This window comes from Tachypleus tridentatus, chromosome 13 (assembly GCF_004210375.1).
Source record: "Tachypleus tridentatus isolate NWPU-2018 chromosome 13, ASM421037v1, whole genome shotgun sequence".
Classification (NCBI taxonomy): Eukaryota; Metazoa; Arthropoda; class Merostomata; order Xiphosura; family Limulidae; genus Tachypleus; species Tachypleus tridentatus.
This window is the reverse complement of record NC_134837.1, coordinates 255,556,945-255,584,054: the sequence shown is the minus strand read 5'-3', so window position 1 is coordinate 255,584,054 and position 27,110 is coordinate 255,556,945. Positions and strand designations below refer to the sequence as shown.

The following is a 27,110-nucleotide window of genomic DNA, read 5'->3' as shown; positions in this document are numbered from 1 at the left end:
AAAACTCGTATTCGTTAAAAACGTTCATTAGTTGCTATAAAATTAGGGAGCCATATCTTAAAATAACTTCAGGCCTAAAACTGCCACTAGATTGCGTTTCATAAACCGCCACTACTTTGTTTGTGTTTGTATATTTTTTTTTTCTGTCATATAGTCATTAAAATGGTTTAGACATCTATAATGACGTACGGATTTAATAACAAGAATTACATTTCTCTGGAATAGTAAATTGTTTTAACTATGGTACAACTATACAGTAATGTGTTGTCTGTCAGTCAGTCAGTAGACACTAAAATAACGGCCCAGCATGGTCAGGTGGTTAAGGCACTCGACTCGTAATCCGAGGGTCGCGGATTCAGATCTCCGTTACACAAACATGTTCGCCCTTTCAACCGTGGGGGCGTTATAATTGTACGGTCAATCCCACTTTTCGTTGGTGAATGAGTGGCCCAAGAGTTGTCGGTGGGTGGTGATGACTAGTTGCCTTCTCTCTAGTCTTAAACTGCTAAATTAGGAACGGCTAGCGCAAACAGCCCTCGTGTAGCGTTGCGCGAAATTCGAAACAAAACAAACACTGAAATAACACCACGTAAGGGATGCTGAACATTGCAATTTGTGCTGTGGTGATGTCTGTAAGAACTGTGTATGCTATGAATCATGGGAATAATTATTCACTATGTAGGCTATAACACAGTATGATTTTCAAACACCAAAAACAATAAATTAAAAATTTGTTACTCTTAATTTTGGTTGTACGTTCTATTGAAACAGAACACTTTCATAAGTTTTATACGAAGTTTACAAAAACAAATAAACACCATAAAAGTGCTTTCTTATTAGGACGTCCTTATAAAGAATGGGTCACTACTTGGATAGCACTTGACCTGTTGTATTGAGATTTTTTGCCTAGTTTCTTTTTATTATCACTTTGTTGCGTTTTTATTTTTAGTACAAAGTTCGAACCTTGGACTTAAGCGCGTTACATGTCCGTAAACTTAGTGCTGACCTACGGACATTTTATTTAAGTTAAAATTACAGTATTTTTTTCTCTAAAACTGCTTTTATTCTTAAGTACTACAGCTATTCGTGAAGAAATATTCAAAAAATATTGCTAATTATTTCGCATGACGTATACATTATCTGAACATTAAGTGTTTATATACTAAAATTCGGGAATAAATCCCTGCGATGAATACAACATAAACTGTCTCTTGTGCTGATTTATGATTATGAATAAACACAGTAGAATGAATACAATATACAGATACGTACGTATGTGTGTAAATCCCATGCAAGTTTTATGAAACTTAATGTCTTCTATCACGCAGTTTGAAAACTAAATGCACGTGACGAACATACTCAGAAAGAATTAACTTTTCTTCTTTTGACGCAGAAGGATATTAAATCTGCTATCTGACAACATCGATATAAGCATGGTTAGCTTTGTTTGGAATAGTCCAACGTCACATTACGAGTTCCAAAGAACGTAAGCATGACATAAACGCTTGAGGCTATGTTAAACTGGAACTGTTTAATATCCGATAAACCATGTCAGAGTTTGAAAATTTAGCATGTAGTGCACAAAAAAGAAAAACACAAAGAGACAGAAATCATAAAGTACATATTAAAATTGCTATTAGTAATGGAATATTGAAGAAATCTTGCGAAGGTTTTTGGATGCATTCTGCTTGTACCTAAAGGGCACGAAAATTCTAGTTTATGTTATAATGTAATACCTGAAGTTTCATGATTCGCAAACGTCAGAGAAATCAGTTTATTCCAAGCTTATAATGATTTTCCTAGAGAGATAATGAACCTCGCTGGTACAGCGGTAAGTCTACGGATTTACAACGCTAAAATCAATGGTTCGATTCTTCTCGATGAACATAGCAGATAGCCCTATGTGGCTTTGCTATGAAAAAACACATACCCACACTCGCTCTAGAGTGATAAAACCAGTAGATTTCATATAGCAGACATTTTCACCAAAAGCAAGAGAGTGTACTGTTTAAAAAAATGTTACAAATAAACTGTTTTATGTTGTACACAATAATACAGACACTATGTGTTGTTGGTGGTACTCTATATTTTAGGCCTAGGATTCTGATGATCTATTTTCCATTAATTAGTGGCCACCTTATGTTAACAAGGTGTGTGATAAAATGAGTGATTTTGGTTTAAATTCCGCGCAAAGCTACAGGACCGCCTTCTGCGTTAGCCGTCCCTAATGTTGCAGTGTAAGACAAGAGGGAAGGCAGCTTGTCATCACCACTCACCGCCAACTCTTGGGCTACTCTTTTACCAACGAATAGTGGGATTGACCGCACATTATAAAGTCCCCATGGTTGAAAGGGCAGCATGTTTGGCGTGCCGGAATTCGAACCCGCGACCCTCGGATTACGAATCGAGTGCCTTAACCACCTGGCCAAGAGAGATTTTGGAAAAAGTTAATTTACTACAGATATATACGTTAATCGTGTGTTAATTGTAAGTAATTCCAATTTAGAAATATTGGCTGAGTTTCAAAGTAATCAAAGATGATAAAACAAACTTGTGTATATTAATATACAGAAGAAAAAACAAATATTACATATATATATTTACTGGGGTTTAGTGCTGTTTTCAAAGAGATTCTTATTTCTAGTTTTTAAGAGCACTTATTAAATTTGTTTCTGCTATCTTACAGTCAGTAGCTAAGAGCTTTGTCGTATGTTCCGGATGAGTTTGTGTAAAGAAGGCTTAGCCTGAAAGTGTTAAATGAACACTAACTCTCAGCTAGTTTCGGTCATAATGAGTTTGTGTCACCATTTCTTTAAAAGCAAAAAAACAAAACAGTTTTCTTCTTGCCTTTCTTCTTTAAACATTTTGCTTTAAAAAGAGATTTATTTTTATCTGTTCTTCAATTTTATGACAGCAATATTTTACAATATTTACAATATTTTACCCATAAAATAAATATAAAGCAGATGTTTCTTTTGTGCCAAATGAGACCCTGTAACGCTTTGGTGCTTGTTTACCAAGTTTACACAAATATAAATAGTGTTAAATTAACCGAGTTGTGCTATTTTTTTTTCGAGACTTAACATTATATTAGATAAAGTATTGTTAACCTAGTTTGATAGAAATTATCAACGACTTTTATGTCAGTCGCATCGCAACAGATATAAAGAGCCTTGGTATTATTCGAAAGGCACAATCGGAACAGGATTTAGTAAAAATGTGTTCTCAAGACGGTTGGTATGGGTGTTAAAACTTTAATTAAAATAAAGTACAGAAGAACGTTTCGACCTTCTCAGGTCATCCTCAGGTTAACAGGTTTTAATACACCTACCAGCCATTTTAAGAGTATATTTTTGCTTCAAGTGGGTCATTACGAGGATTTAGTAAATACAGTGTTTTAACATAACTCAATCTTCTCTACTTTTACTCAGAGGGTCTTATTAATAAATGTACTTTTATAAAATCACTCTTGTATTTTTCACTTATAGGAACTCAGGCTGTCAATGGTACCATCCCAAACATTCCTTCCCCCACCATGCATACTTCAACCATACCTCAAGCTAACGGCCAGATAGGCGAAGTATACGCTAATGGAATGCTTCATTATCCCCGTAAGTGTAAACACGTTTTGTTCGTATGTGTGTTAAAATTCACAATCTGTGTACGTTTTAAAACGTTCATATCTCAGTTGATTATTGTAAGGACTGTAGATAACTAGTCTGAGAACGCGGAAAAGACGGTGATTTTAGTTTCTACGAGACTAAATAACCGAATCGAGAGAGACTAACACTTTTATAAAGCGCCCACAATTAAAAGAATGGAGTTGCATTTAGTAACATTAAATATGAACCACCTACTCCTTTGATTTTCAAATTAACCATTAATCGAAGTCCGACTCCATAGAGAGAAGACAAAACAACAATATTGGTTCCAAGTTAGAAGTAGCAGTTTTAACACATTGTTCATGACATACCGTGTTTCTCCGATAATAAGACCTACCCATAAAATAAGACATAGTGTGATATTTGGGGGTAGTTTTAATATAAGCCCTACCCTTAAAATAAGCCCTAGTTAAGAGTGGTAGGAAGAGGAAAGAAATAAAAAAAATTAATTTATTAATTAGTTTAATAGTTAGTTAATTAGTTTGTTTAAGTATTAATCAGTTAGTTTAATAGTTTAATAATAATTTATTTTAAATGGTTAGTTTAATAGTTTTACTTTGTAACTTCATTTTTTTAATATATCAAAATAAGATATCCCCCGAAAATAAGCCCTAGTGTCATATTTTGGAGTGAAAATTAATATAAGCCCTGTCTTATTTTCGGAGAAACACGATATCATTTGTATTAACGCACTTTCTTTTTCCCACGTTTTTTTTAACGCCCTAGTATTATTATTTGTCAGACCTGTATAGGTCATGCTTTTATTATTTTGTGGAATTATATGTTTTCAAAGTGAAGGTTTTTCCTAGTTATAAACAGGTTCATAAACATGGTTCGTTAAATTTTCTTATGACCCTCAACACGCCCTTAGAGATTCTGTCTGTTAGTTGAATATTATTTCATATTAGTCCATCAATATATTTTATTACATGTGATGTGAACGCTACATTGGTAATAACTTCGTTGTCTGATATATTTTACATTTAACTTTAATATCATAGTTGTAATAGTACGAGAGATTTTTATTTTCGATAAGATTATTTTTTTAAATTCTAAACTCATTTTATAATTATGTCTGTGTATTTGTATTGTATTTTTCTTTTAGCAAAGCCACAACGGGCTATCTGCTGAGCCCACCGAGGGGAATCGAACCCCTGATTTTAGCGTTGTAATATAATTATGTCTACTTGTGTCTGCTAACAAAGTTGGCCTTCAAGCGTATTTATCGAGTTCTTATTATATCTGGTATGTGGCACGTGAAAAAATGAGCTGGTCTGATACCTCGAGACTCAAACAATGTAATCTCTAATCTAGAACTGCTAGCCAGCGAGCGGCCAACTACTTACCAACATTCACCACCTTTGTGGCTCTTCTTAACATAATAATAAGGTAAGCAGTTACAACTTAAAGTACAAAGCGTGTTCAGCGGCAAACTGTGGCTCGAACTTTGGACCTTTCGATCCTCCTGTCCCACTCTCTTGCCAGAATGAGTTCCTCATCCGAAAGAATAAATAAAAGTTGTTGTTTTCCTATCGAAAAGGGGGATATGATAAAACGACTTTTAAACAACAATCTGCTTCTACACTAAAAATAAAATATTTATTCCGTGTAATCTGAGGGGGGGGAGTAGAGTGAGGCAGAATGTGTGCTTTATTTTGGTTTGGCTTGTTCTGAATTTCGCGCAAAGCTACACGAGGGCTAGTTGCGCTATCCGTCCCTAACTTAGCAATGTAAGACTAGAGGGAAAGCAGCTAGTCATCGCCACCCACCGTCAACTCTTGGCCCACTCTTTTACCAACGAATAATGTGATTGACCGTAACATTATAACGCCCCCACGGCTGAAAGGACGAGCATGTTTCGTGTGACGGAGATTCGAACCTGCGAGCCTCGGAATATGAGGCAGCTAGTCATCACCACCCACCACCAACTCTTGGGCTACTCCTTTACTAATGGACAGTGGAATTGACCGTCACATTATAACGCCTCCATTGCTGAAACGGCGAACATGTTTAGTGTGACGGAGACTCGAACCTGCGACCCTCGGATTACGAATTGAGTCCCTTAACCACCAGGCCTTTTGAGTTTTGATGCATTGTGTGTAAACATAAAAGTGTGTATACAGCACAGAGAATTCATAAACAGTATCCCCAGCGGTGTTGTGTTTTGAACGTACATCTTGAAGATCTAACGCTCCAGCAACTTTCTGAGAAATTCCAAAACACATTGAATGTAGCTTTCGTTGGTGGAAGTCTACTTTATGCTTATATCATCTGTTTACTTGTGGTTTTGTATTTCTTAACAGATGTTTCGTCAATTTCGTCATGGATTCTTTTTTTCTCAATGGGATCCACATCAGCTGGAATCGCTTCGGTTGCGACTGAACCAGCTTTAAATGAATTTCAATTATTGAAACATGGTGGTCGTATGGAACTGAAACGTTGGATTCTTTTCTTATTTTCCTGTATGTTCCCAGAACAGTCATACACGTTCGGCCCCCTTTCTGTATACTCAATTATCGCTGTAGAGTTTTGAGATAACGTTCTCTATTTATGATAAACCCATTAAATATTTTAACACATTAGACGTAAACTTCATATTCAGGCTGAAACATAAAAGGTTTAGTTTTCTTATCTCTTTCAGCTCAACCATTACCAAACGGAGAAGCGCTCCAACCTTCTGCTTATCCGAGTTTACATGGTTATCCTGGAATAGGTAAGCCTTATCTTTTGCATAGATTTTTACTTTTCAGATCGTCTGGTGCAAATGGTTCTAAATGTGATATAAATACTCTGGTCATCCTACTTATTTATTTTGTTTCATGGAGAGCATTCAATCCAATTGAGTTGTTGTTGTGAAACAGTTTATATATGTACTTTTTTACCAATAATAATGGTGCTTTAATATTGAATAACCGATTTCACGTAATTATCGTTTGATGTTGTCACTAAATCTTTATTCACTCTAGTTTTACTTTATTTTCACTGTATTTTTCCATGAGTAACTCACGAATTAAAGTCATTTTATAAATGTGGCTCTTAATATAATAAACTCAACATTGGCAGAGTTCTCTTTTTTTTCGTTGTCACCACAACCAAACGTGCATTTGTCGTTTCGTTTGTTCGTATGGATTGTAGTTCTTGATTGTTCAAGGTTGATATCATTTGTTCTGTGTTTGTACGAAAAAGCATCCTAGTGGCACAGTGATATGTCTACGGTCTTATACTAATAGAAAGTGGATTTCGATACCTCTGGTGGGCAGAGAACAGATAGCTCTTTGTGTAAATTTGTGCTTAATAACATTTACGGAAAAATTGGTCATGTCGTGACCTAGTCATTAGGGTATTTGACTGCTATTCTGTAAATTATGGGTTTGAATTCCATCACCTGACATGCATGCTCTTTCAGCCATGGATATATTGTAATGTAACAGCGAATCCCACTGTTCGTGAACAAAGAGTTGCCCAAGAGTTGCGGTGGGTGAAGCTGGTTAGCTTCTTTTACTCTAGTCTTTCATGTCACAATTTGGGACGGCTGGAGCAGTTAGCCCTACAGTAGAGTCACGTAAGATTCATATTACAAATTTGGTTGAAATTTTTCGTAAAACTTTACAGGGCTAAATGCACTATACGTCCCTAATTTGGCAGTAAAAGACTAGATGCAAGGCAGCTAGTCATCACCACCTTCCGTCACCTCTTGGACTACTTTTTTTTTAGCAACGAATAGTGTAATCGACCGTAAAATTATAACGCCCCTACAACTGAAAGGGCAAACATATGCGTCGATGGGAAATCGAACTTGCGGCCTTCAGGTTGAGAGTAGAGCCAGCCCATTACAAGACTGAACAGATAAATAAACCAAGAAGTAAAAGATAATTTATTTTAGTATGAAATCGCTAAAAGATTTCACATCTGATTTGCTGGTAAAATTGAGAACAATTAAAAGCTTTGCCGAGATGAAAAAGAGTAATAAACATGTGGAGATTAAAATCCACAAGTGACGTGAACGATTGATACACGTGAAACGTGGGAACGTGTCAGCATACTCAAACACACCAACATAATGTGCTTAAACAACTACAGACGTCGCTGTATCCGAATACACCAATATAATATACTTAAATAACTAGAGACTTAACTGTATCCAAACAAATCAATATTATATACTTAAAGAAGTCGCCCTATCTAAACACACTAATACAATGAACACCTAGAGAATAACTAGTGGATAGTACACTACTGCTTAGAAGTACAAATTTAGGAACGCTTCTGATGGACTCAGGGGCTTTGTCATAAATATAAGACTAGCCAGTAGCTCGGGGGTAACTCTGAAGGCTTGTTTATTTTTTTAATTACGCGCAAAGCTAGCAGCCCTACTCACAGTGTAAGACTAGTGGGAAGGCAGCCAATCATCACCACCCACCGCCAACTCTTGGGCTACTCTTTTACCAATGAACAATGGGATTGACGACTGGAAGGGCGAGCATATTTAGTGTGACACGAATTCGAACCCGCGACTCTTGGAGAAGGAATCGAGTGCTTTAACCACCTGGCCATGCCAGAACCAACTCTGAAGGATTAGAACAACAGACAAGCATACATACAAAATATATTATACCTTCACATGAATGCCTGATGTCCCTTGTTTCATTGTATTATTATTATTCAGGTGTTGATGTAACAGTTCTCTTTTATTATCACATGATTTTTGTCTAAGTTTAATAAATATGATTTTAATATAACCTTCGTCCATCCTGAAACTGACGTAACACATATTATTGGAAAGTTATGTGAAACGACCACAAGAGGGAGTCCTCAAAAACCACTAACTTTGAAACTATTTTAGGCTGGAATGAATTAAATTAATCTACTAAACTTTTTTTTCCCTTGTTTATTTTTTGTGCCAACAATACGTGGAACACGAGTGTACCCGATTCGATTTTACTACTCATCAGAAGTTTTAACCTCAAAATGAAATTATTTTAGGGAGAATTAAAATAAATTAACCTATAGGATCTTGGGCGTGGTTAAGGACATCAATCGAAAGGGTTTAACCTCTTGATTTCAAAAGTGTAATTAGATTTCAACTCGGTCAACAGATGGAGCTATGAGTTGAAAGTTTGTACTCGGTAAGAAAAACAAAATTAACAACAAACTCAGAGCCATTTTATAAGCCGTTATACCGCGGCTAAAATTTTTAATTGTGAGTAGAATAATTACATATTTCTTGCGAAACAACATTTACGAAAAGAAACGGGGTTTTATTATTCATACATCGTCATTAAATATAAAGGTTATTTAGAAGGTTATCTTTAGAAATGGGAAAAGACAGCAGCAGTGCACGAATGTATTTCATCTTACGCCTTTTTAACATAGAATAATTTAAGACACTGATTTATACAGTAGAGCAGAAATGAATATGACTTACACAATAAATATTTGATGACTGGCAAGCATACATGGTTTGTTTTTCTTTAATTTCGCGCAAAGCTACATCAGGGCTATCTACGCTATCTGTCCCTAATTTAGCAGTGTAAGACTAGAGGGAATACAGCTAGTCATTACCACCCACCGCCAACATTTGGGATTGCACTTTTACTAATGATTAGTTGGATTGCTCGTCACATAATAACACCCCTACGGCAGAAAAGGCGAATATTTTTGATGTGTGTGTTTGTGTGTGTGTGTTTTCTTATAGCAAAGCCACATCGGGCTATCTGCTGAGCCCACAGGAGGGAATCGAACCCCTGATTTTAGCGTTGTAAATCAGTAGACTTACCGCTGTACTAGCGGGTGGCATTTTTGATGTGATGGGGTCCGACTTGGGTCTGATAAACTCTATTAACGGATAATTATTCGAGTAAATGCACAGAAATGTTGATATTGTAGGTTTTGTAATGACAAATTGCTGTTAAACACTTTATTATTTTTTTAGCCGCCGCATATCCTGCAGGATACGGGCAGTTTGCTCAAGCACTGACCCAACAACCAACACTTATTCCCCAGTCTCAAAGAGAAGGTAAGTATGAAAGGTTTGGACAGTAAAAAGAAAACAACAAAACATCACGATTGTTTAAATATATAATAATATATTAACTAAGGTAACTAGTTTTCTTTAATCGTGCAGGGCCTGGCATGGCCAAGCTGTAAGGCGTGCGACTTGTAATCCGAGGGTCGCGGGTTCGCGCCCGCGTCGCGCTAAACATGCTCGCCCTCCCAGCCGTGGAGGTGTATAATGTGACGGTCAATCCCACTATTCGTTGGTAAAAGAGTAGCCCAAGAGTTGGCGGTGGGTGGTGATGACTAGCTGCCTTCCCTCTAGTCTTACACTGCTAAATTAGGGACGGCTAGCATAGATAGCCCTCGAGTAGCTTTGTGCGAAATTCCAAAACAAACAAACAATTAATCGTGCAGTTACCGGTGGTTTGTTTGTAAAGCCACGTGTGGCTTTCTCCTGTGTCCACCGCAGGGAATCGAACCGCAGATTATAGCGTTCTAAGCCCATTGATTTACTTATTCCCCTCGATGAATATTACTAACGGGATGCAACCCCATTAGCTTTTGGAACAATTTTTAAGCTGTTTATACACCAAACTACCAGCCCGTCTATATTTTTGTTGGTTACATGGCCTTTAATAACGTGTGAAACACAGAAAGAAATTACAAAAAATCCACATATAATGTCTTCAGTTGATAGTTACTGGGGTTTTTCTACCTATTTTAAGTAAAATTTGAATGATTTTTACCAAATATTTTAGTCAGTTCGTTAAACTGAGTGTTGTGTTAGGCTAAAACATAAAACTACGTTTCCCGGTGGGTCGGCGGTAAAGTTTGCAGACTTATAAAACTAAAATTCTGGATTCGATTCCTCTCGTTTGTACAGAGTGCAAGTACCTTATTATGTAGCTTCTCGCTAAAACAATAACATCAAGATAAAATTACCCAAAAAGAAACAACATGTTGACCCCATTGGTAATGAACCGTACGTGAAAAAATTGATAATTTTAGGGCTAAGTAGTACTTAACTAACAGCTATGTAATTATATATATTCTCAAAGTAAGTCCCTAACATATTGATTATTTAACAGGCGACGGCGAATTCTCTCTGTTATATATTTAGTTCATCTAAATATTCTTCTGTTAGGCTGTAAGCCACAAACAAAGGCTATGGAAGAGGGAGCTAAGAGTGAGGTTCCAAGAGATGGATTAGTAAGAAATAGATTTACTTACTCTACAATCCCAGCGTTAACAGGGCTAACGTAAAATACCTCCGATCCGCTACTGGGCGCAAATGGTTATTCATGGTTCAAAGAGGACTTAAGGTACTGAACAAGTTTTTCCGTTAGCCATAATCACTTTTATAGACCCGTTAGCACACCTGCAATGTGTCACCTGAGCACGTGTGGCATGTTTGGTTCCCCTGACCTATAACCTGAAGCGTTAACACATCTTCAAACATAGAATCAAAGGTTCCAAAGGTCATTCAGTGCCTTGGAACCTTGTTTCTATAAGATACAAATAACTTTTAATCTCGTATTTATAACTGTTTTAAGACTAACTGATATAAATATCCATAAATATTATAGATCTAGTTCTACTTTTTTTTTTTGTATAATATTCTTAAGTACTAAATCATCTAAATGTAGAATAAACAAAATACTCTAACGTATTTAACCCTAGAATTAACGTTAGAGGATCCACGTGTAGATATCTTCATCGACGTTTTAAAGCTTTTTTTTCTAAGCTTTTTACCCGCCAAACTGCTCGTGAGTTTTTGAAACCGTTCATTTGTTTGCTTTTCGAATTTTGAGCAAAGCTACACGAGGGCTATCTGCGCTAGCTGTCCCTAATTTAACAGCATAAGACTATAGGAAAGGCAGCTAGTCATCTCCGCTAAGCATCAATTCTTGGGCTACTCTTTTACCAACGAATAGTGGGATCGGCCGCAACATTATAACGCCCCCACGGCTTAAAGGGCGAGCATGTTCGATGTGACGAGGGATTTGAACCCGCGACTCTCGGATTATGGGTCGAGCGCCTTAACCATCTGATCATGCTAGGCCAGAAACCTGGTTACAGGATACCTAATAACACCTTAGACACACACAGAGCTTGAGCATTTAACTTTAATAATTACCGCTAGGACATCATACGCGTTTTGCATAGAAAATGAATGGTTTTATCTCATTTCTTTGAACGGTTATACATAATAAACAAAAGTATAAATTTATTCAGCATGGCAAGATATGTAGGCTCAAAATATACACAGCGATGTATAAAAATATTGGTAATTTGAGGGCTTAAATTACGGGTTTATGTAACTGACAATTCAGATTTATGACTTTCACCAGCCTTATGGAGGATCGTTTGGCCAAAACAATGGCTCCAAATAATTTTTTAAAAGCCACTTTCATCATTTTTGTATTATCAGATTTTACTGCGCTATATTATGCGTTACGTGAATTTAGAGCATCGTCTACTGTTTATGAAATTGCTAATGTTTCATCTCTTCATCCTTAAACGTATTTCAGAAGGTTATGTTTAGAAATCCAGGTGTCGTGGTCTTGTTGTAGTGTTAGACACAACGCTATATTATCATTTTGCTTCACACGCCTATCACGTCAAATCGCCATCTATGAGTAACCTGAAAAACGAAAGCTAATTATAAAGCAAATTGGAAAAAAGCTGAACGTTTATTTTTTCTTTTAAGGAAACTAAATAACTTATAAATTACTAATAAAATTCTATAATTATTTTGTAAATATTTTATAGCTGCTGTATAATAGATTTAAAGTGCATTTGGTTGCTGAAACAAGGTATTAGAAAATAGCTTCTATGTTTTACTGAACAACTAAAATAATTAATTTTCAAGTTGCCCGAGAGGACGCATGTCAAGTTTCTATTATGATGTCACATTTTATGCTTTGTTACTAAAATAAAAATTACTTTTTATCGAATTACTTCGTAAAACAGGTTTAGCTTGCCTGGTGGTTGACGTAGCTGGACTGTGAATTCAAGATTGTATAGTCCATAAAAACACGCTCCGCCTTTTGAGATCTTACGTGCACTATAAGAATTGTAGTGAAAGCCCACAACTTGATCAGATAAGAGTAACAAAATAGCCGGAGGTGTTTAATGTTGACTAGCCCCCTTATATTATTAGTCTATTAGTTCAAAATTAGAGATGGCTCTGCAGAGATAGTCCTTCTATAGTTCTATGCGAAATTCTTAAATAAACAATTTCGTAAGAGTAATGAAACTTGTGCACATAAATTGGATAGTTTATCACTTATTCGACGGCTTTTACGAAACAATATTTGTAGATTTGAAAGATAATATAACAAACTGACCTGACAGTATCCAAGAAACTTTAAAACAAATGGTTCATTTTCCACAAATGAATAACAGCACAGTTCATTCAGCTGTAAGAATATTCTTAAACGTATGTATATTTACACCTGCAGATTATTTCAACTTAAGTATTTATAAGAACTGCCATAGAACTTTTATAACTTGAAGTATAACTCATGTAATACAATGCTATTTTCGTTTTGTTGAGCTTTCATCGATTAATATTAATATTTATATTAATAACTTCAAATACATTTAAAAATAACATTATCAGTGCGGCTTACTCAGAGAAAACGGCGAGTTCTAATCAGATCCCACTAACGGTGAGTACTAATCAGGTCCCACTAACGGTGAGTACTAATCAGGTCCCACTAACGGTGAGTACTAATCAGATCCCACTAATGGTGAGTACTAATCAGATCCCACTAACGGTGAGTACTAATCAGATCCCACTAACGGTGAGTACTAATCAGATCCCACTAACGGTGAGTACTAATCAGGTCCCACCAACGGTGAGTACTATTCACATCCCACTAACGGTGAGTACTAATCAGGTCCCACTGACGGTGAGTACTAATCAGATCCCACTAACGGTGAGTACTAATCAGGTCCCACTAACGGTGAGTACTAATCAGGTTCCACTAACGGTGAGTACTAATCAGGTCCCACTAACGGTGAGTACTAATCAGGTCCCACTAACGGTGAGTACTAATCAGGTCCCACTAACGGTGAGTACTAATCAGGTCCCACTAACGGTGAGTACTAATCACGTCCCACTAACGGTGAGTACTAATCAGGTCCCACTAACGGTGAGTACTAATAAGGTCCCACTAACGGTGAGTACTAAGCACATCCCACTAACGGTGAGTACTAATCACATCCCACTAACGGTGAGTACTAAACAGGTCCCACTAACGGTGAGTACTAATAAGATCCCACTAACGGTGAGTACTAATCAGGTCCCACTAACGGTGAGTACTAATCAGATCCCACTAACGGTGAGTACTAATCAGATCCCACTAACGGTGAGTACTAATCAGATCCCACTAACGGTGAGTACTAATCAGATCCCACTAACGGTGAGTACTAATCAGGTCCCACTAACGGTGAGTACTAATCAGATCCCACTAACGGTGAGTACTAATCAGATCCCACTAACGGTGAGTACTAATCAGATCCCACTAACGGTGAGTACTAATCAGGTCCCACTAACGGTGAGTACTAATCAGATCCCACTAACGGTGAGTACTAATCAGGTCCCACTAACGGTGAGTACTAATCAGGTCCCACTAACGGTGAGTACTAATCACATCCCACTAACGGTGAGTACTAATCAGATCCCACTAACGGTGAGTACTAATAAGGTCCCACTAACGGTGAGTACTAAGCACATCCCACTAACGGTGAGTACTAATCACATCCCACTAACGGTGAGTACTAAACAGGTCCCACTAACGGTGAGTACTAATCAGATCCCACTAACGGTGAGTACTAATCAGGTCCCACTAACGGTGAGTACTAATCAGATCCCACTAACGGTGAGTACTAATCAGGTCCCACTAACGGTGAGTACTAATCAGATCCCACTAACGGTGAGTACTAATCACATCCCACTAACGGTGAGTACTAATCACATCCCACTAACGGTGAGTGCTAATCAGGTCCCACTAACGGTGAGTACTAATCACATCCCACTAACGGTGAGTACTAATCAGGTCCCACTAACGGTGAGTACTAATCAGATCCCACTAACGGTGAGTACTAATCAGATCCCACTAACGGTGAGTACTAATCAGATCCCACTAACGGTGAGTACTAATCACATCCCACTAACGGTGAGTACTAATCAGATCCCACTAACGGTGAGTACTAATCAGATCCCACTAACGGTGAGTACTAATCACATCCCACTAACGGTGAGTACTAATCACATCCCACTAACGGTGAGTACTAATCACATCCCACTAACGGTGAGTACTAATCAGATCCCACTAACGGTGAGTACTAATCAGGTCCCACTAACGGTGAGTACTAATCAGATCCCACTAACGGTGAGTACTAATCAGGTCCCACTAACGGTGAGTACTAATCAGATCCCACTAACGGTGAGTACTAATCAGGTCCCACTAACGGTGAGTACTAATCACATCCCACTAACGGTGAGTACTAATCACATCCCACTAACGGTGAGTACTAATCAGATCCCACTAACGGTGAGTACTAATCAGATCCCACTAACGGTGAGTACTAATCAGATCCCACTAACGGTGAGTACTAATCAGGTCCCACTAACGGTGAGTACTAATCAGATCCCACTAACGGTGAGTACTAATCAGGTCCCACTAACGGTGAGTACTAATCAGGTCCAACTAACGGTGAGTACTAATCAGGTCCCACTAACGGTGAGTACTAATCAGGTCCCACTAACGGTGAGTACTAATCAGGTCCCACTAACGGTGAGTACTAATCAGGTCCAACTAACGGTGAGTACTAATCAGGTCCCACTAACGGTGAGTACTAATCAGATCCCACTAACGGTGAGTACTAATCACATCCCACTAACGGTGAGTACTAATCAGGTCTCACTAACGGTGAGTACTAATCAGGTCCCACTAACGGTGAGTACTAATCAGGTCCCACTAACGGTGAGTACTAATCAGATCCCACTAACGGTGAGTACTAATCACATCCCACTAACGGTGAGTACTAATCAGGTCCCACTAACGGTGAGTACTAATCAGGTCCCACTAACGGTGAGTACTAATCAGATCCCACTAGCGGTTAGTACTAATCAGGTCCCACTAACGGTGAGTACTAATCAGATCCCACTAACGGTGAGTACTAATCAGGTCCCACTAACGGTGAGTACTAATCACATCCCACTAGCGGTTAGTACTAATCAGGTCCCACTAACGGTGAGTACTAATCAGGTCCCACTAACGGTGAGTACTAATCAGGTCCCACTAACGGTGAGTACTAATCAGATCCCACTAACGGTGAGTACTAATCAGGTCCCACTAACGGTGAGTACTAATCAGATCCCACTAACGGTGAGTACTAATCAGATCACACTAACGGTGAGTACTAATCACATCCCACTAACGGTGAGTACTAATCACATCCGACTAACCAACTCTTATCGAAAAATTACTACTTTTCTGTTCTAGATTTTTCTAGAGTAAAATAACTTACTTCCCACGACTTTCAGCACTTCACAAGTGTGGAGCACTTCTGTCTTTGTTTCCTAGTTGCAATGATTTTTTAGGTTTATTACACTATGCAACACAAATTTTGTTCCTGGATAGTATGTGTTATTTTTTAATTACTCAAGTTGTAAAAGTACAGAAAATGACCATTTTTCCCTTCAAACTTTGCTTTTGTGACCTGGATAATGAAATTTAGAAATTCACCTATTTTATATTGCACATTTTCATTTACATGAGGTCTGAATAAAACAACATATGAATCAAGATTTACATGTATTTATACTAAAGTTACACAAAATTACTTTCACGTATCAGCCACCAAATATCGTCTCCCATCATGTTTTCGTTAAACGCTCCCAGGTCACAAAAGCAGAGTTGGAAGAGAAAAACAGATTTTTTTTTTCCGTTTACTTTAGGCATAAGCAATTGGAAAGTAACACTTTCTGTCCAGGAACAAGAAGTAGTACAAATGTTATTACACAGTGTTATAGGAGAGAAACTTCATCAGAAATGTGTTGTTAAACGTGATAACGTGTGTAAAATAATACATGTATGACAAACAGTTCTGTAGATTATTGTGAAATAGTACACATATGACAAACAGTTCTGTAGGTTATTTTTAAATAGTACATATGTGATAAACAGTTCTATAGGTTATCTTGAAATAGTACATATACACGACAAACAGTTCTGTAGGTTGTTGGTTTGTGCGTCTTTTATTTTTTAATCTGTGGAACATATATAACACACCGAGATGTTTCAGACACACACACGAGCATAGCTCAGTTGTAATTAACATGTAAATTGCATTTGGATACTTGAAAACACGTGGTCGATAGAAATGTTCCACAGGAGTCATATATCATAATCGCTATTTTATAAATTACTTTATATCTCGTATTGAAATTTTAATAAGTTCTTACTTTAATGTAAAATTGATTGATGATAAGTACTGCATGTTTTGTTCCGCAATCAAACTTTGTACACAATTCTGAAAGATCAAATGCAATGCATTAAAATATATAATGTGTGTTTCCTCGGATTTCGATTATTTGAATACAAACTTATCAGAAGCTATGTATATAATCTGATTTTTCATATCAGTTTTTTTTTTCAATATTTGTGCTGGAAAGAGCATGCGAACTGATGTTGGTATTCTTGCTTTCAAATCGAATAACCAATACTAGATTACGTATTTGTTAATCTTTATCAGGGCCAGAAGGATGCAACCTCTTTATCTACCATTTGCCACAGGAATTCGGAGACGCTGAACTCATGCAGATGTTCTTGCCTTTCGGAAATGTCATTAGTGCTAAAGTTTTCATTGATCGTGCGACCAATCAGAGCAAGTGCTTTGGTGGGTTTGTTTCATTTGTTATTCCACACACAAAAAAAAACTGGCGTTCTTCTCAATCAATCATTTTTCGTATTTGAAAAGTTTTTACTTTGTTTGTAATAAACATCTGTAACTGTTTTGCGCGTTTAAGCTTAAAAGGACCGAGGTGTAAAAATAATGCTGGGTATTTTGGTATCACGTGAAACAAAATGTTAAATACGTCTCGTGCCTACACGAAGGCAAACTTAAGCTATCACTTATTGATACTTAATATATAATAAATTAAATATACTAGACGTATTCGTATTTACAGGGTTTCGAGACAGTGATAAATTGTACATGGTCATGGTTAGAGAATGTTTCTTTTTTTTTTAATACAGATACTAACGTGCTTTATTGTTTTTATTTTCACCAGACACTTTGCCTTTCAATGTTTATTAACAGAGAGATTTCTTGTTCTCAGTTTTAACCTATGATGTTTTCTGAGATTACAGTTTGTATGTTATTAGAATAAAAAAATAGTGTTATGTGGATAATATCTTGAAACTTTTCCATTTTTTAAGCTTTGTGAAAAATTATTTTCCTTTTTAGTGCCTTAAATTACATAGAAACAATAGTAGAAAACGAACTTTGATCATTTATTTATAGGATTTGTAAGTTTTGATAACCCTACAAGCGCCCAAACTGCGATCCAGGCCATGAATGGATTCCAGATTGGAATGAAGCGTCTAAAAGTTCAGCTAAAGCGGCCAAAAGACACCAACAGACCATATTAGTATTGAGGCCAATTCTTATTTTATGGAAATTCAAGGTAGGGCTAATAGAAACTTATTAACCTTAAAGTTTTCATTGCTTCGTAAAATTTGTGTCTGTTTAATGGTGGGAAGCTTGGTGATCTTTAGTGTAACGTTGCTGCTAGCATTCATGAAATTTGTAATGTTTTAGTTCCAGAATTACATACCAAACATTGGAGACCTGGAATGACGTACGTGTTAGGGGCGCTAGACTCATACTCTGCGGGTTGGAGTCCGAATCCCATTACCAAACATGCTCGCTCTTTTGCCATGTAATGTAATAGTCACTCCTGCGTTTTGGTGGTAAAACAGTAGCCTTAGAGCTGCCAGTGAGTGGTATTAACAAGCTGTCTTTCCTTTAGTCTATCACTTCGAAATTAGGGACGGCTAACGCAGGTAGCTCTTGAGTAGCTTTGTGTGAAATTTGAAAATTAAAAATATGTAGAAACTGAGAAATTTCACACATTTGATTGGTTAATTGCAATTTAGAAACGTACAAAATGAGGGATTTCACACATTTGATTGGTTAATTGCAATTTAGAAACGTACAAAATGAGGGATTTCACACATTTGATTGGTTAATTGCAATTTAGAAACGTACAAAATGAGGGATTTCACACATTTGATTGGTTAATTGCAATTTAGAAACGTACAAAATGAGGGATTTCACACATTTGATTGGTTAATTGCAATTTAGAAACGTACAAAATGAGGGATTTCACACATTTAATTGGTTAATTGAAATTTAAAAACGTACAAAATGAGGGATTTCACACATTTAATTGGTTAATTGCAATTTAAAAACGTACAAAATGAGGGATTTCACACATTTGATTGGTCAATTGCAATTTAGAAACGTACAAAATGTGGGATTTTACACATTTGATTGGTTAATTGCAATTTAGAAACGTACAAAATGAGGGATTTCACACATTTGATTGGTTAATTACGATTACAAACTTAGAAAAGTGAGAAATTTCACACATTTAATTGTTTGCTTCTTCAATACATTGAGTTTTGCAAGAGGTCAAAATATAAAAGTCATTACTTTTGAAAAGCTAAATATAAGGAAGTTTTAGAAATTATTTATACAAATATATATTGTGTAAGAGTCGAGGAAAATTTACTAAGTAACATAAAGAATCAGTTGATATTAGCATAAGTAACATAAAGAATCAGTTGATATTAACATAAGTAACAAAGAATCAATTGATATTAGCATAAGTAACATAAAGAATCAGTTGATATTAACATAAGTAACAAAGAATCAATTGATATTAGCATAAGTAACATAAAGAATCAGTTGATATCAGCATAAGTAACATAAAGAATCAGTTGATATTAACATAAGTAACATAAAAGAATCAGTTGATATTAACATAAGTAACATAAAGAATCAGTTGATATTAGCATAAGTAACATAAAGAATCAGTTGATATTAGCATAAGTAACATAAAGAATCAGTTGATATTAAAATAAGTAATATAAAGAATCAGTTGATATTAACATAAGTAACATAAAGAATCAGTTGATATTAAAATAAGTAATATAAAGAATCAGTTGATATTAACATAAGTAACATAAAAGAATCAGTTGATATTAGCAGCGCTGTGAAAAAGATGGTAGTTGAACGAATGAAAAAATAGAAATTTCAACACATGCAAACTTGATGAATCGTTTGTTTTATTGTTTTTTTAATCGATAATCATTTTTACATTTTTTACTAGTAATTAATTTTACATTCCAGTAATAAGAACGTTTGTTATTTTTTTATTATGTCTGAATTTCGTGCAAAGCTACACCAGGGCTATGTGGGATAACCGTTCTAAATTTAACACTATCTATCGACAACCAGAGAACAGAGAGATGTGATCGTCATATGATAATGCTTCCAGGGCTGAAGGGTTGAGCATGCTCAGTTTGACGGGGATGGATTGGAGCCCGTAACCTTCAGATTGTGATTCGAGCGCCCTAACCACCAGGCTATGTCATGCTACTATTTTTCGAACTATTGGCCTTAACACGTCAAAAAAATTCGAAATATTTTTGTTTTATAGGTAATGGCTACACGATAGCATCACACAGTAGCTCCCCCTTAAGGATCACTTAAAAATAACTTGTTTAATCCGAAAGAGATCATTTTCTTTACATAATCAAAACGCAGCATGGCCAAATGATGTCGCGCTACTGATATAAAGGTTCCTAACTCGAGACGCGATGCTGTTGTGCATGCTTGACATATTCAGGTGTGGATAGAACCGAACAAAGCCCCGTGTGGCTGCAAGTGCTGCTCTCTGGTTGTATTTTTCTCGTGTCAGTTGTTCAGTGTTAGGTATCGTTGAACCTGAATCCAAGGGGTCTATAAATCTTTCTGTTTAGCCCACGTGCGCCTAAAGTATCAATCGGGGTCAAATTCAAATTCTTGAAACGGAATACTGCACGATGCGAATTTATCGTTGAAAATATTTTTGTAGAGCGTTAAATGTGCGCGCGCGTAGATGATAATACACAAATGTTTATAAATAAAGCATGTAAACCTCCTTCAGACAGCATTATTTCTCATCATCTTTGTTAAGATTATAAGGGTCGCCATAGCTTTAAACCAGTGTTTCTCTGGTGGTTGTGTTAAGGAATGTAGATTGGTGTGCCCTGGCGGTTGTTTTATGAAATTCAAACTGTTGTCCTCTGGACGTCATCTTATGGAATATAATCTGGTGTCTCCTGGCAGTCGTCTTATGGAATGTAAATTGGCGTATCCTAGCAGTCGTCTTACGGAATGTACACTGTTGTTTCCTGGTGGTCGTCTTAATATAGATAAACTGGTGTTCCGTGACAGTCATATTATGGAATGTAAACTGGTGTCCCTTGTTGGACGTTTTATGGAATGTAAACTGGTGTTCTGTGATAGTTGACTTATGGAATATAAACTGGTGTCTCCTGGTGGTCGTCTTATGGAATGTAAACTGGTGTCTCCTGGTGGTCGTCTTATGGAATGTAAACTGGTGTCTCATGGTGGTCGTCTTGTGTAATATAAACTGGTGTTCCTTGGCAGTTGTATTATGGAATGTAAATTAGTGGCCCCTGGTGGTCGTCTTATGGAATGTAAACTGGTGTCTCCTGGTGGTCGTCTTATGGAATGTAAACTGGTGTCTCATGGTGGTCGTCTTGTGTAATATAAACTGGTGTTCCTTGGCAGTTGTATTATGGAATGTAAATTAGTGGCCCCTGGTGGTCGTTTTATTAAATGTAAACTGGTGTCCCCTGACAGTCATCTGATGGAATGTCATCCTGTATCTATAAACATGTTTTATTTGACAGTACTTCCGATGTTTGAACTTTTCGAAACCCTTAGTCCCTCTGAAACTCCGTAACTTTAATCATAAATTGTATGTCGTTAATTCAGAACACAGTGGGCTGCGTAACCGCTCCTACTGAATGTTAGAAGAATTAATACAAATTGAAATAAAATAATTAAGAGACGACTAAAAATGTTTAAGTCTCACCTTAGCGCAAAAATGCGTTACAGCACTGAACCTCAAAAACCTAGAGATAGGATCACCACCCAGTCTGTCGTGAGTGTCTATCTGTCACTGTTTCTGGCAACCACTAATTGAGAACGAGGCGTTGTCACATTCCAGCCACTAATTAATACGAAAAATGCAAGAAGATTAATCCGCTAATGCGTGTGTATATTTACTAACTACTAACGAATCGTGTACAGAGTTTAATTTTACATATTTTCTGTAATATCATAATGACATAGAAATAAAAAGAATACTCCTCTATTAAAATTAAAGTATTTAAATGGCATATTGCAACTGTTTTTTGTACATGCACCATTGTCCAGTTACAGCACATTTTCATTGTTCCTTAGTTATACGATAATAATTCATTCTAATTACGGGAATGAACTCGATAGGATTTTAAATGCATTTGCAGAGGGAGTAATATGAAGAATATGTTTGTATTACACGTAATGGTAGTAACTGGGTCTTAAGAATTCCTCCTTAATGGCATATTTCAATATATCCATTTATTTATACATATGTTATGTTAATAGACCAGATTGTATTCTTGTGGCTAACGTTCCGGGCTGCGCATCGTAGGGTCCGGGATTCGTGACAGTAGCCACTAAATACGCTCCCCAGTTCAAGTGTTGACACGCTAGTGACAGCCAGTTTTATTATATGTAGTCCTTTGAACAGTTACGGCTGACGATACCTGGTTATTTAACCCAGAGTGCATAGGGGGCCATTCTGTTTTAAAAATTACCTTTATTCCAGAGTTTTAATAACAAATCGATATGTGATTTTTAATTTCTTTTTGAATTTTTTTAATATTGGTAAATGTTTTTTTTTCTTCTTTTTCTTACAAAATATGTTTCCTTTGTGGCTCAGCGGAAAATCTATTTACTCTAAACAATTGGATTTCTATACCCATAGTAAGTCTTTTCACTCTAAACAATAGGGTTTCTATACCCACAATACGTCCATTCACTCTAAACAATGTGGTTTCTATACCCACATTATGTCTATTCACTCTAAACAATGGGGTTTATATACCCACAGTATGTCTATTCACTCTGAACAATAGGGTTTCTATACCTACAGTAAGGCCAGGCATGGCCAGGTGGTTAAGACACTCGACTCGTAATCTGAGGGTCGCGGGTTCGAATTCCCGTCACACCAAACATGCTTGCCCTTTCAGCCTGGGGAGCATTATAATGTGACGGTCAATCCAACTATTCATTGGTAAAAGAGTAGTCCAAGAGTTGGCGGTTGGTGGTGATGACTAGCTTCCTTCCCTCTAGGAATTTCCCTGCCAAAGTAGGGACGACTAGCGCAGATAGTCTTCGATTACCTTTGTGCAAAATTGAAAGCAAAACCAAACCAGTCTCCAAAGAGTTAAAACAGTTTACAAAAAAAAAAGAGATAAAAACAGGTTCTCCAAAAAGATAAAATATTGAAAAAATATCTTCCATATCAATAGCTCCTTACCGATTTAAACATCACAACTTCCATATCAATAGCTCCTTACCGTTTTAAACATCACAATTTCCACATCAATAGCTCCTTACCGTTTTAAACATCACAACTTCCATATCAGTAGCTCCTTACCGATTTAAACATCACAATTTCCACATCAATAGCTCCTTACCGTTTTAAACATCACAACTTCCACATCAATAGCTCCTTACCGATTTAAACATCACAACTTCCACATCAATAGCTCCTTACCGTTTTAAACATCACAATTTCCACATCAATAGCTCCTTACCGTTTTAAACATCACAACTTCCACATCAATAGCTCCTTACCGATTTAAACATCACAACTTCCATATCAATAGCTCCTTACCGTTTTAAACATCACAACTATAATCTATTCCTAATTTATCATAAAATCAGATAAAGTGACATCTTGGGCTAAATGATGACGGTTTCTTCATTTTTGTGAGCAACAAGTTACATTCTGACAACATTTATTTAAATATGTTTTACTTAGTTTATCTGAAATTTTGTTCACTGTGCTTTGCAACGTAGATGCAAATTAAAAAATGCATCTTTCATATTTTATAAAAACATTTTATTGCATTGTTTCCATTTTCAGATGCCAAGAGCCAGGAGAAGATGCTTGGTTGGAATTACGTGATATTTTCGTGTCTTCTCCTTTCCATCAGTGGTTACAGTCCGTGAAGTGGACCTGTAATTTTTTCTCATAAATTCAGAAAGCCTAGGAAGTGGGCTCAGATATGAATTACATATACAAATATATATATATGCGAATATATATATATATAAATGACTCACTAAACAAATAGATTTGCCGCTATATGAAAAAAAAAAGCTTACATACAAATATCATTGTAGTTGATTAGAAATTTTTGCTTTAATATGTATTAATTTAATAGATATGATTCTAAGAATTTCTAATAATTTTGCAGCTTCATGCCTAGTTGAACAACAATACGATGTGTTTTTTTTTTAAGCTTGAAGAAATTCTTTTAAAATTTATGCTTTAGAATCCGATGTCATAACTGGATTTCCTAATTTAATGGAATCTCAGTATTGTACTTAAACACACGTCATATCATATCCTTTGCTCATAAACTACCATCTGTAGAAGCTATTGGGACAAAATGGCGAAACTAGAATAGCAAGTGTTTTCATCGTGTATACATCATGTTGTTGTAGCTTAGTAAGCTTATCATAATCTTCATCATGAACTCAAAAGAAGGGAGTGGAAAACAAATGTGAATAACTGAGAGTTTTAGGAACATTTTAGTTATTATAGATGTATTAGTACTCTTCTTGTTTTCAACCTCCGCACTTTAGCTTTCAAACGTTTCGCCATATTAATTAAAGATTAACTTAGGCCTTAAAAATGTTCTCATGTTTACGTTTTTGGCATTCAGTTTTCGTTACTAGATTTTTATGTTAAATTGCACAAAAACTTGTAGAAGTAAATATATTTATTTTGTTATCTATTTATTTATCAATTATTAATGTATCAAACTGAAATATGTCGCGATAGGCCTAACTTTTCATATTCAGTTACATGAATCTTCCAGTCATTGTAAAACATTACTTTTTTATCACAGCGCTAGGTGGCGTTTTAGGCATGTGTTAGTTGTTGTTTGTTTTGTATTTTTACCGAGCTGGATTGTGGACCCGAGATAAGAAAAACAAACAAACAAATCGCATTTTAGGGCTTTGGCTGCGTTGTAAGAGTGATGGTCATATCTCACTTTACGGTTATAGAGGGCCAACAGGTGATGTTAGATGCCTTTCCTTTAGTCTATCAGTTGAAAGTTAGAGATGACCAATCCAAACAGCCCTCGTGTTACTTTGTGTAAATACTGGAGTGAAGTTTTTATCCTAATCGATTTTTTCTCAATATTAAAACATCTTACCTACAAATCTGGAAACCGACTAATAACGTAAGCTTGAAGAATTATGCGACAATTTCACAGATAATGAAATCTAAAGTTAGGAAACTGATAAAGTAAAGAACTTAAATTGTTAAAATGTAGGATTTGAAATTTAAATTTTTCAATCTTACACACATGTAATTTTTTTATTGAAAAGAAAATCTATATTGATCTTTCTATGCATGTTTAGAAACGTTTACGTTTTGTTACTTTAAGGAAAAAAACACTTTCTAAAAGGTATCCCACTTAAAAACCAGAGACTTAAAAATGATTATTTTAGAAAACCACAAATAGCTGTTAGACAAAAATAGAACTTTGAGCTCACAGAAATCAAACTCAGAAAACGATTGATAATATGAAAGTTAAATGCAAACCAAACAATACCATGTTTAGGTTTGACACGTGCTAGTGTTTGTGTTAAACCTATTATCAGTAATGTAGGCAATTATTTAGTAAATGAAGCCGCGAGACCTTTCATAAGAAATGGTAGTGAAGCTCTGATATAAAAGAATTTGCAGCAACTGAGCATGAGGTATTATGAATTACATATAAAATTATGAAAACGTTTACATATAAACAGTATTAAAAATAATAATAATGACATTATTACTCCAAAATCTAAAGAAACATTGTTGTACCTTGTATTGTACATTAACAAATGAGAACTCGAGAGTATTACATCCCGATATTACGTCATCAAAATCTGTAAAAAGGTGCTTCAAGCCATCATTAGCCCAAATCTCTGCTATAAACAAACGATAAGTGCTTCAGGCCATCATTAGTCCAAGTCTGCTATAAACAAACGATAAGTGCTTCACGCCATAATTAGTCCAAGTCTGCTATAAACAAACGATAAGTGCTTCACGCCATCATTAGCCCAAATCTGCTATAAACAAACGATAAGTGCTTCACGCCATAATTAGTCCAAGTCTGCTATAAACAAACGATAAGTGCTTCACGCCATCATTAGCCCAAGTCTGCTATAAACAAACGACAAGTGCTTCACGCCATAATTAGTCCAAGTCTGCTATAAACAAACGATAAGTGCTTCACGCCATCATTAGCCCAAATCTGCTATAAACAAACGATAAGTGCTTCACGCCATAATTAGTCCAAGTCTGCTATAAACAAACGATAAGTGCTTCACGCCATCATTAGCCCAAATCTGCTATAAACAAACGATAAGTGCTTCACGCCATCATTAGCCCAAATCTGCTATAAACAAACATGTCTTCTCGAACCTGTGATTATAGTTTTCAAATAAATAAATAAATAACAATATAACTGTTAACTCCAGAAGCATTCTACCTAAAGTTCCAATAGCCTAAGATTTGTTTGTCTGAGAACAACTGTTTACAGTAGTTATATGTATTTATTAGGAGGTAATATCTATCTTTAGAGATGTTTTGTATACACACTTAATGCCACAGACTTTTTGTGTAAAATAATGGTATTTTCAGCGGGTCTAAAATTCTCCATTTTAAAAAAAAATTAGGCTCTAATGAAGTATTCCTGATTTATTAAATATTCCTAAAGAAGACAGAACATTAAATATGTATTCGTATGTACCATATTTCCGCTTGTTTTGAGATGTCAATCTGGTGATGATGTCAAATTTCACCAGACTAAATAACGTGGCCACATTTATGTGGGTGGAACAAGAAATAGTATAGGTAAAACTGGTGTTTTCGTTATAATATAATTTCAGAAAATATCAAAGTATGTGTTTAAAACATCGTCCTAAATAACCTTTAATTAAATAAATAAGGAATAAATAATTCCTTTAAAAAACAGCAATACACCCAATATAAAATACATTGGCAGAATGCCTGAG

General features: G+C 36.0%; 1 protein-coding gene across 5 annotated transcripts in view; it reads left to right on the top strand.

The window, feature by feature from the left end:
* The window catches only part of LOC143237905 (CUGBP Elav-like family member 4), a 206,426-nt gene extending 179,924 nt beyond the window's left edge, over positions 1 to 26,502 (top strand). For 3 of the 5 annotated variants that reach the window (XM_076477645.1, XM_076477642.1, XM_076477643.1), the window contains exons 7-12: positions 3,489 to 3,611; positions 6,286 to 6,375; positions 9,595 to 9,678; positions 17,430 to 17,573; positions 18,201 to 18,363; positions 23,956 to 26,502. In XM_076477645.1, the coding sequence (XP_076333760.1) occupies positions 3,489 to 3,611; positions 6,286 to 6,375; positions 9,595 to 9,678; positions 17,430 to 17,573; positions 18,201 to 18,328 (569 nt within the window). In that variant the 3' untranslated portion in view covers positions 18,329 to 18,363; positions 23,956 to 26,502. The remainder of the gene's footprint in view (positions 1 to 3,488; positions 3,612 to 6,285; positions 6,376 to 9,594; positions 9,679 to 17,429; positions 17,574 to 18,200; positions 18,364 to 23,955) is intronic. The other 2 variants (XM_076477644.1, XM_076477646.1) reach the window with 2 other exon arrangements.
* The last annotated feature ends 608 nt before the right edge of the window (positions 26,503 to 27,110 follow it).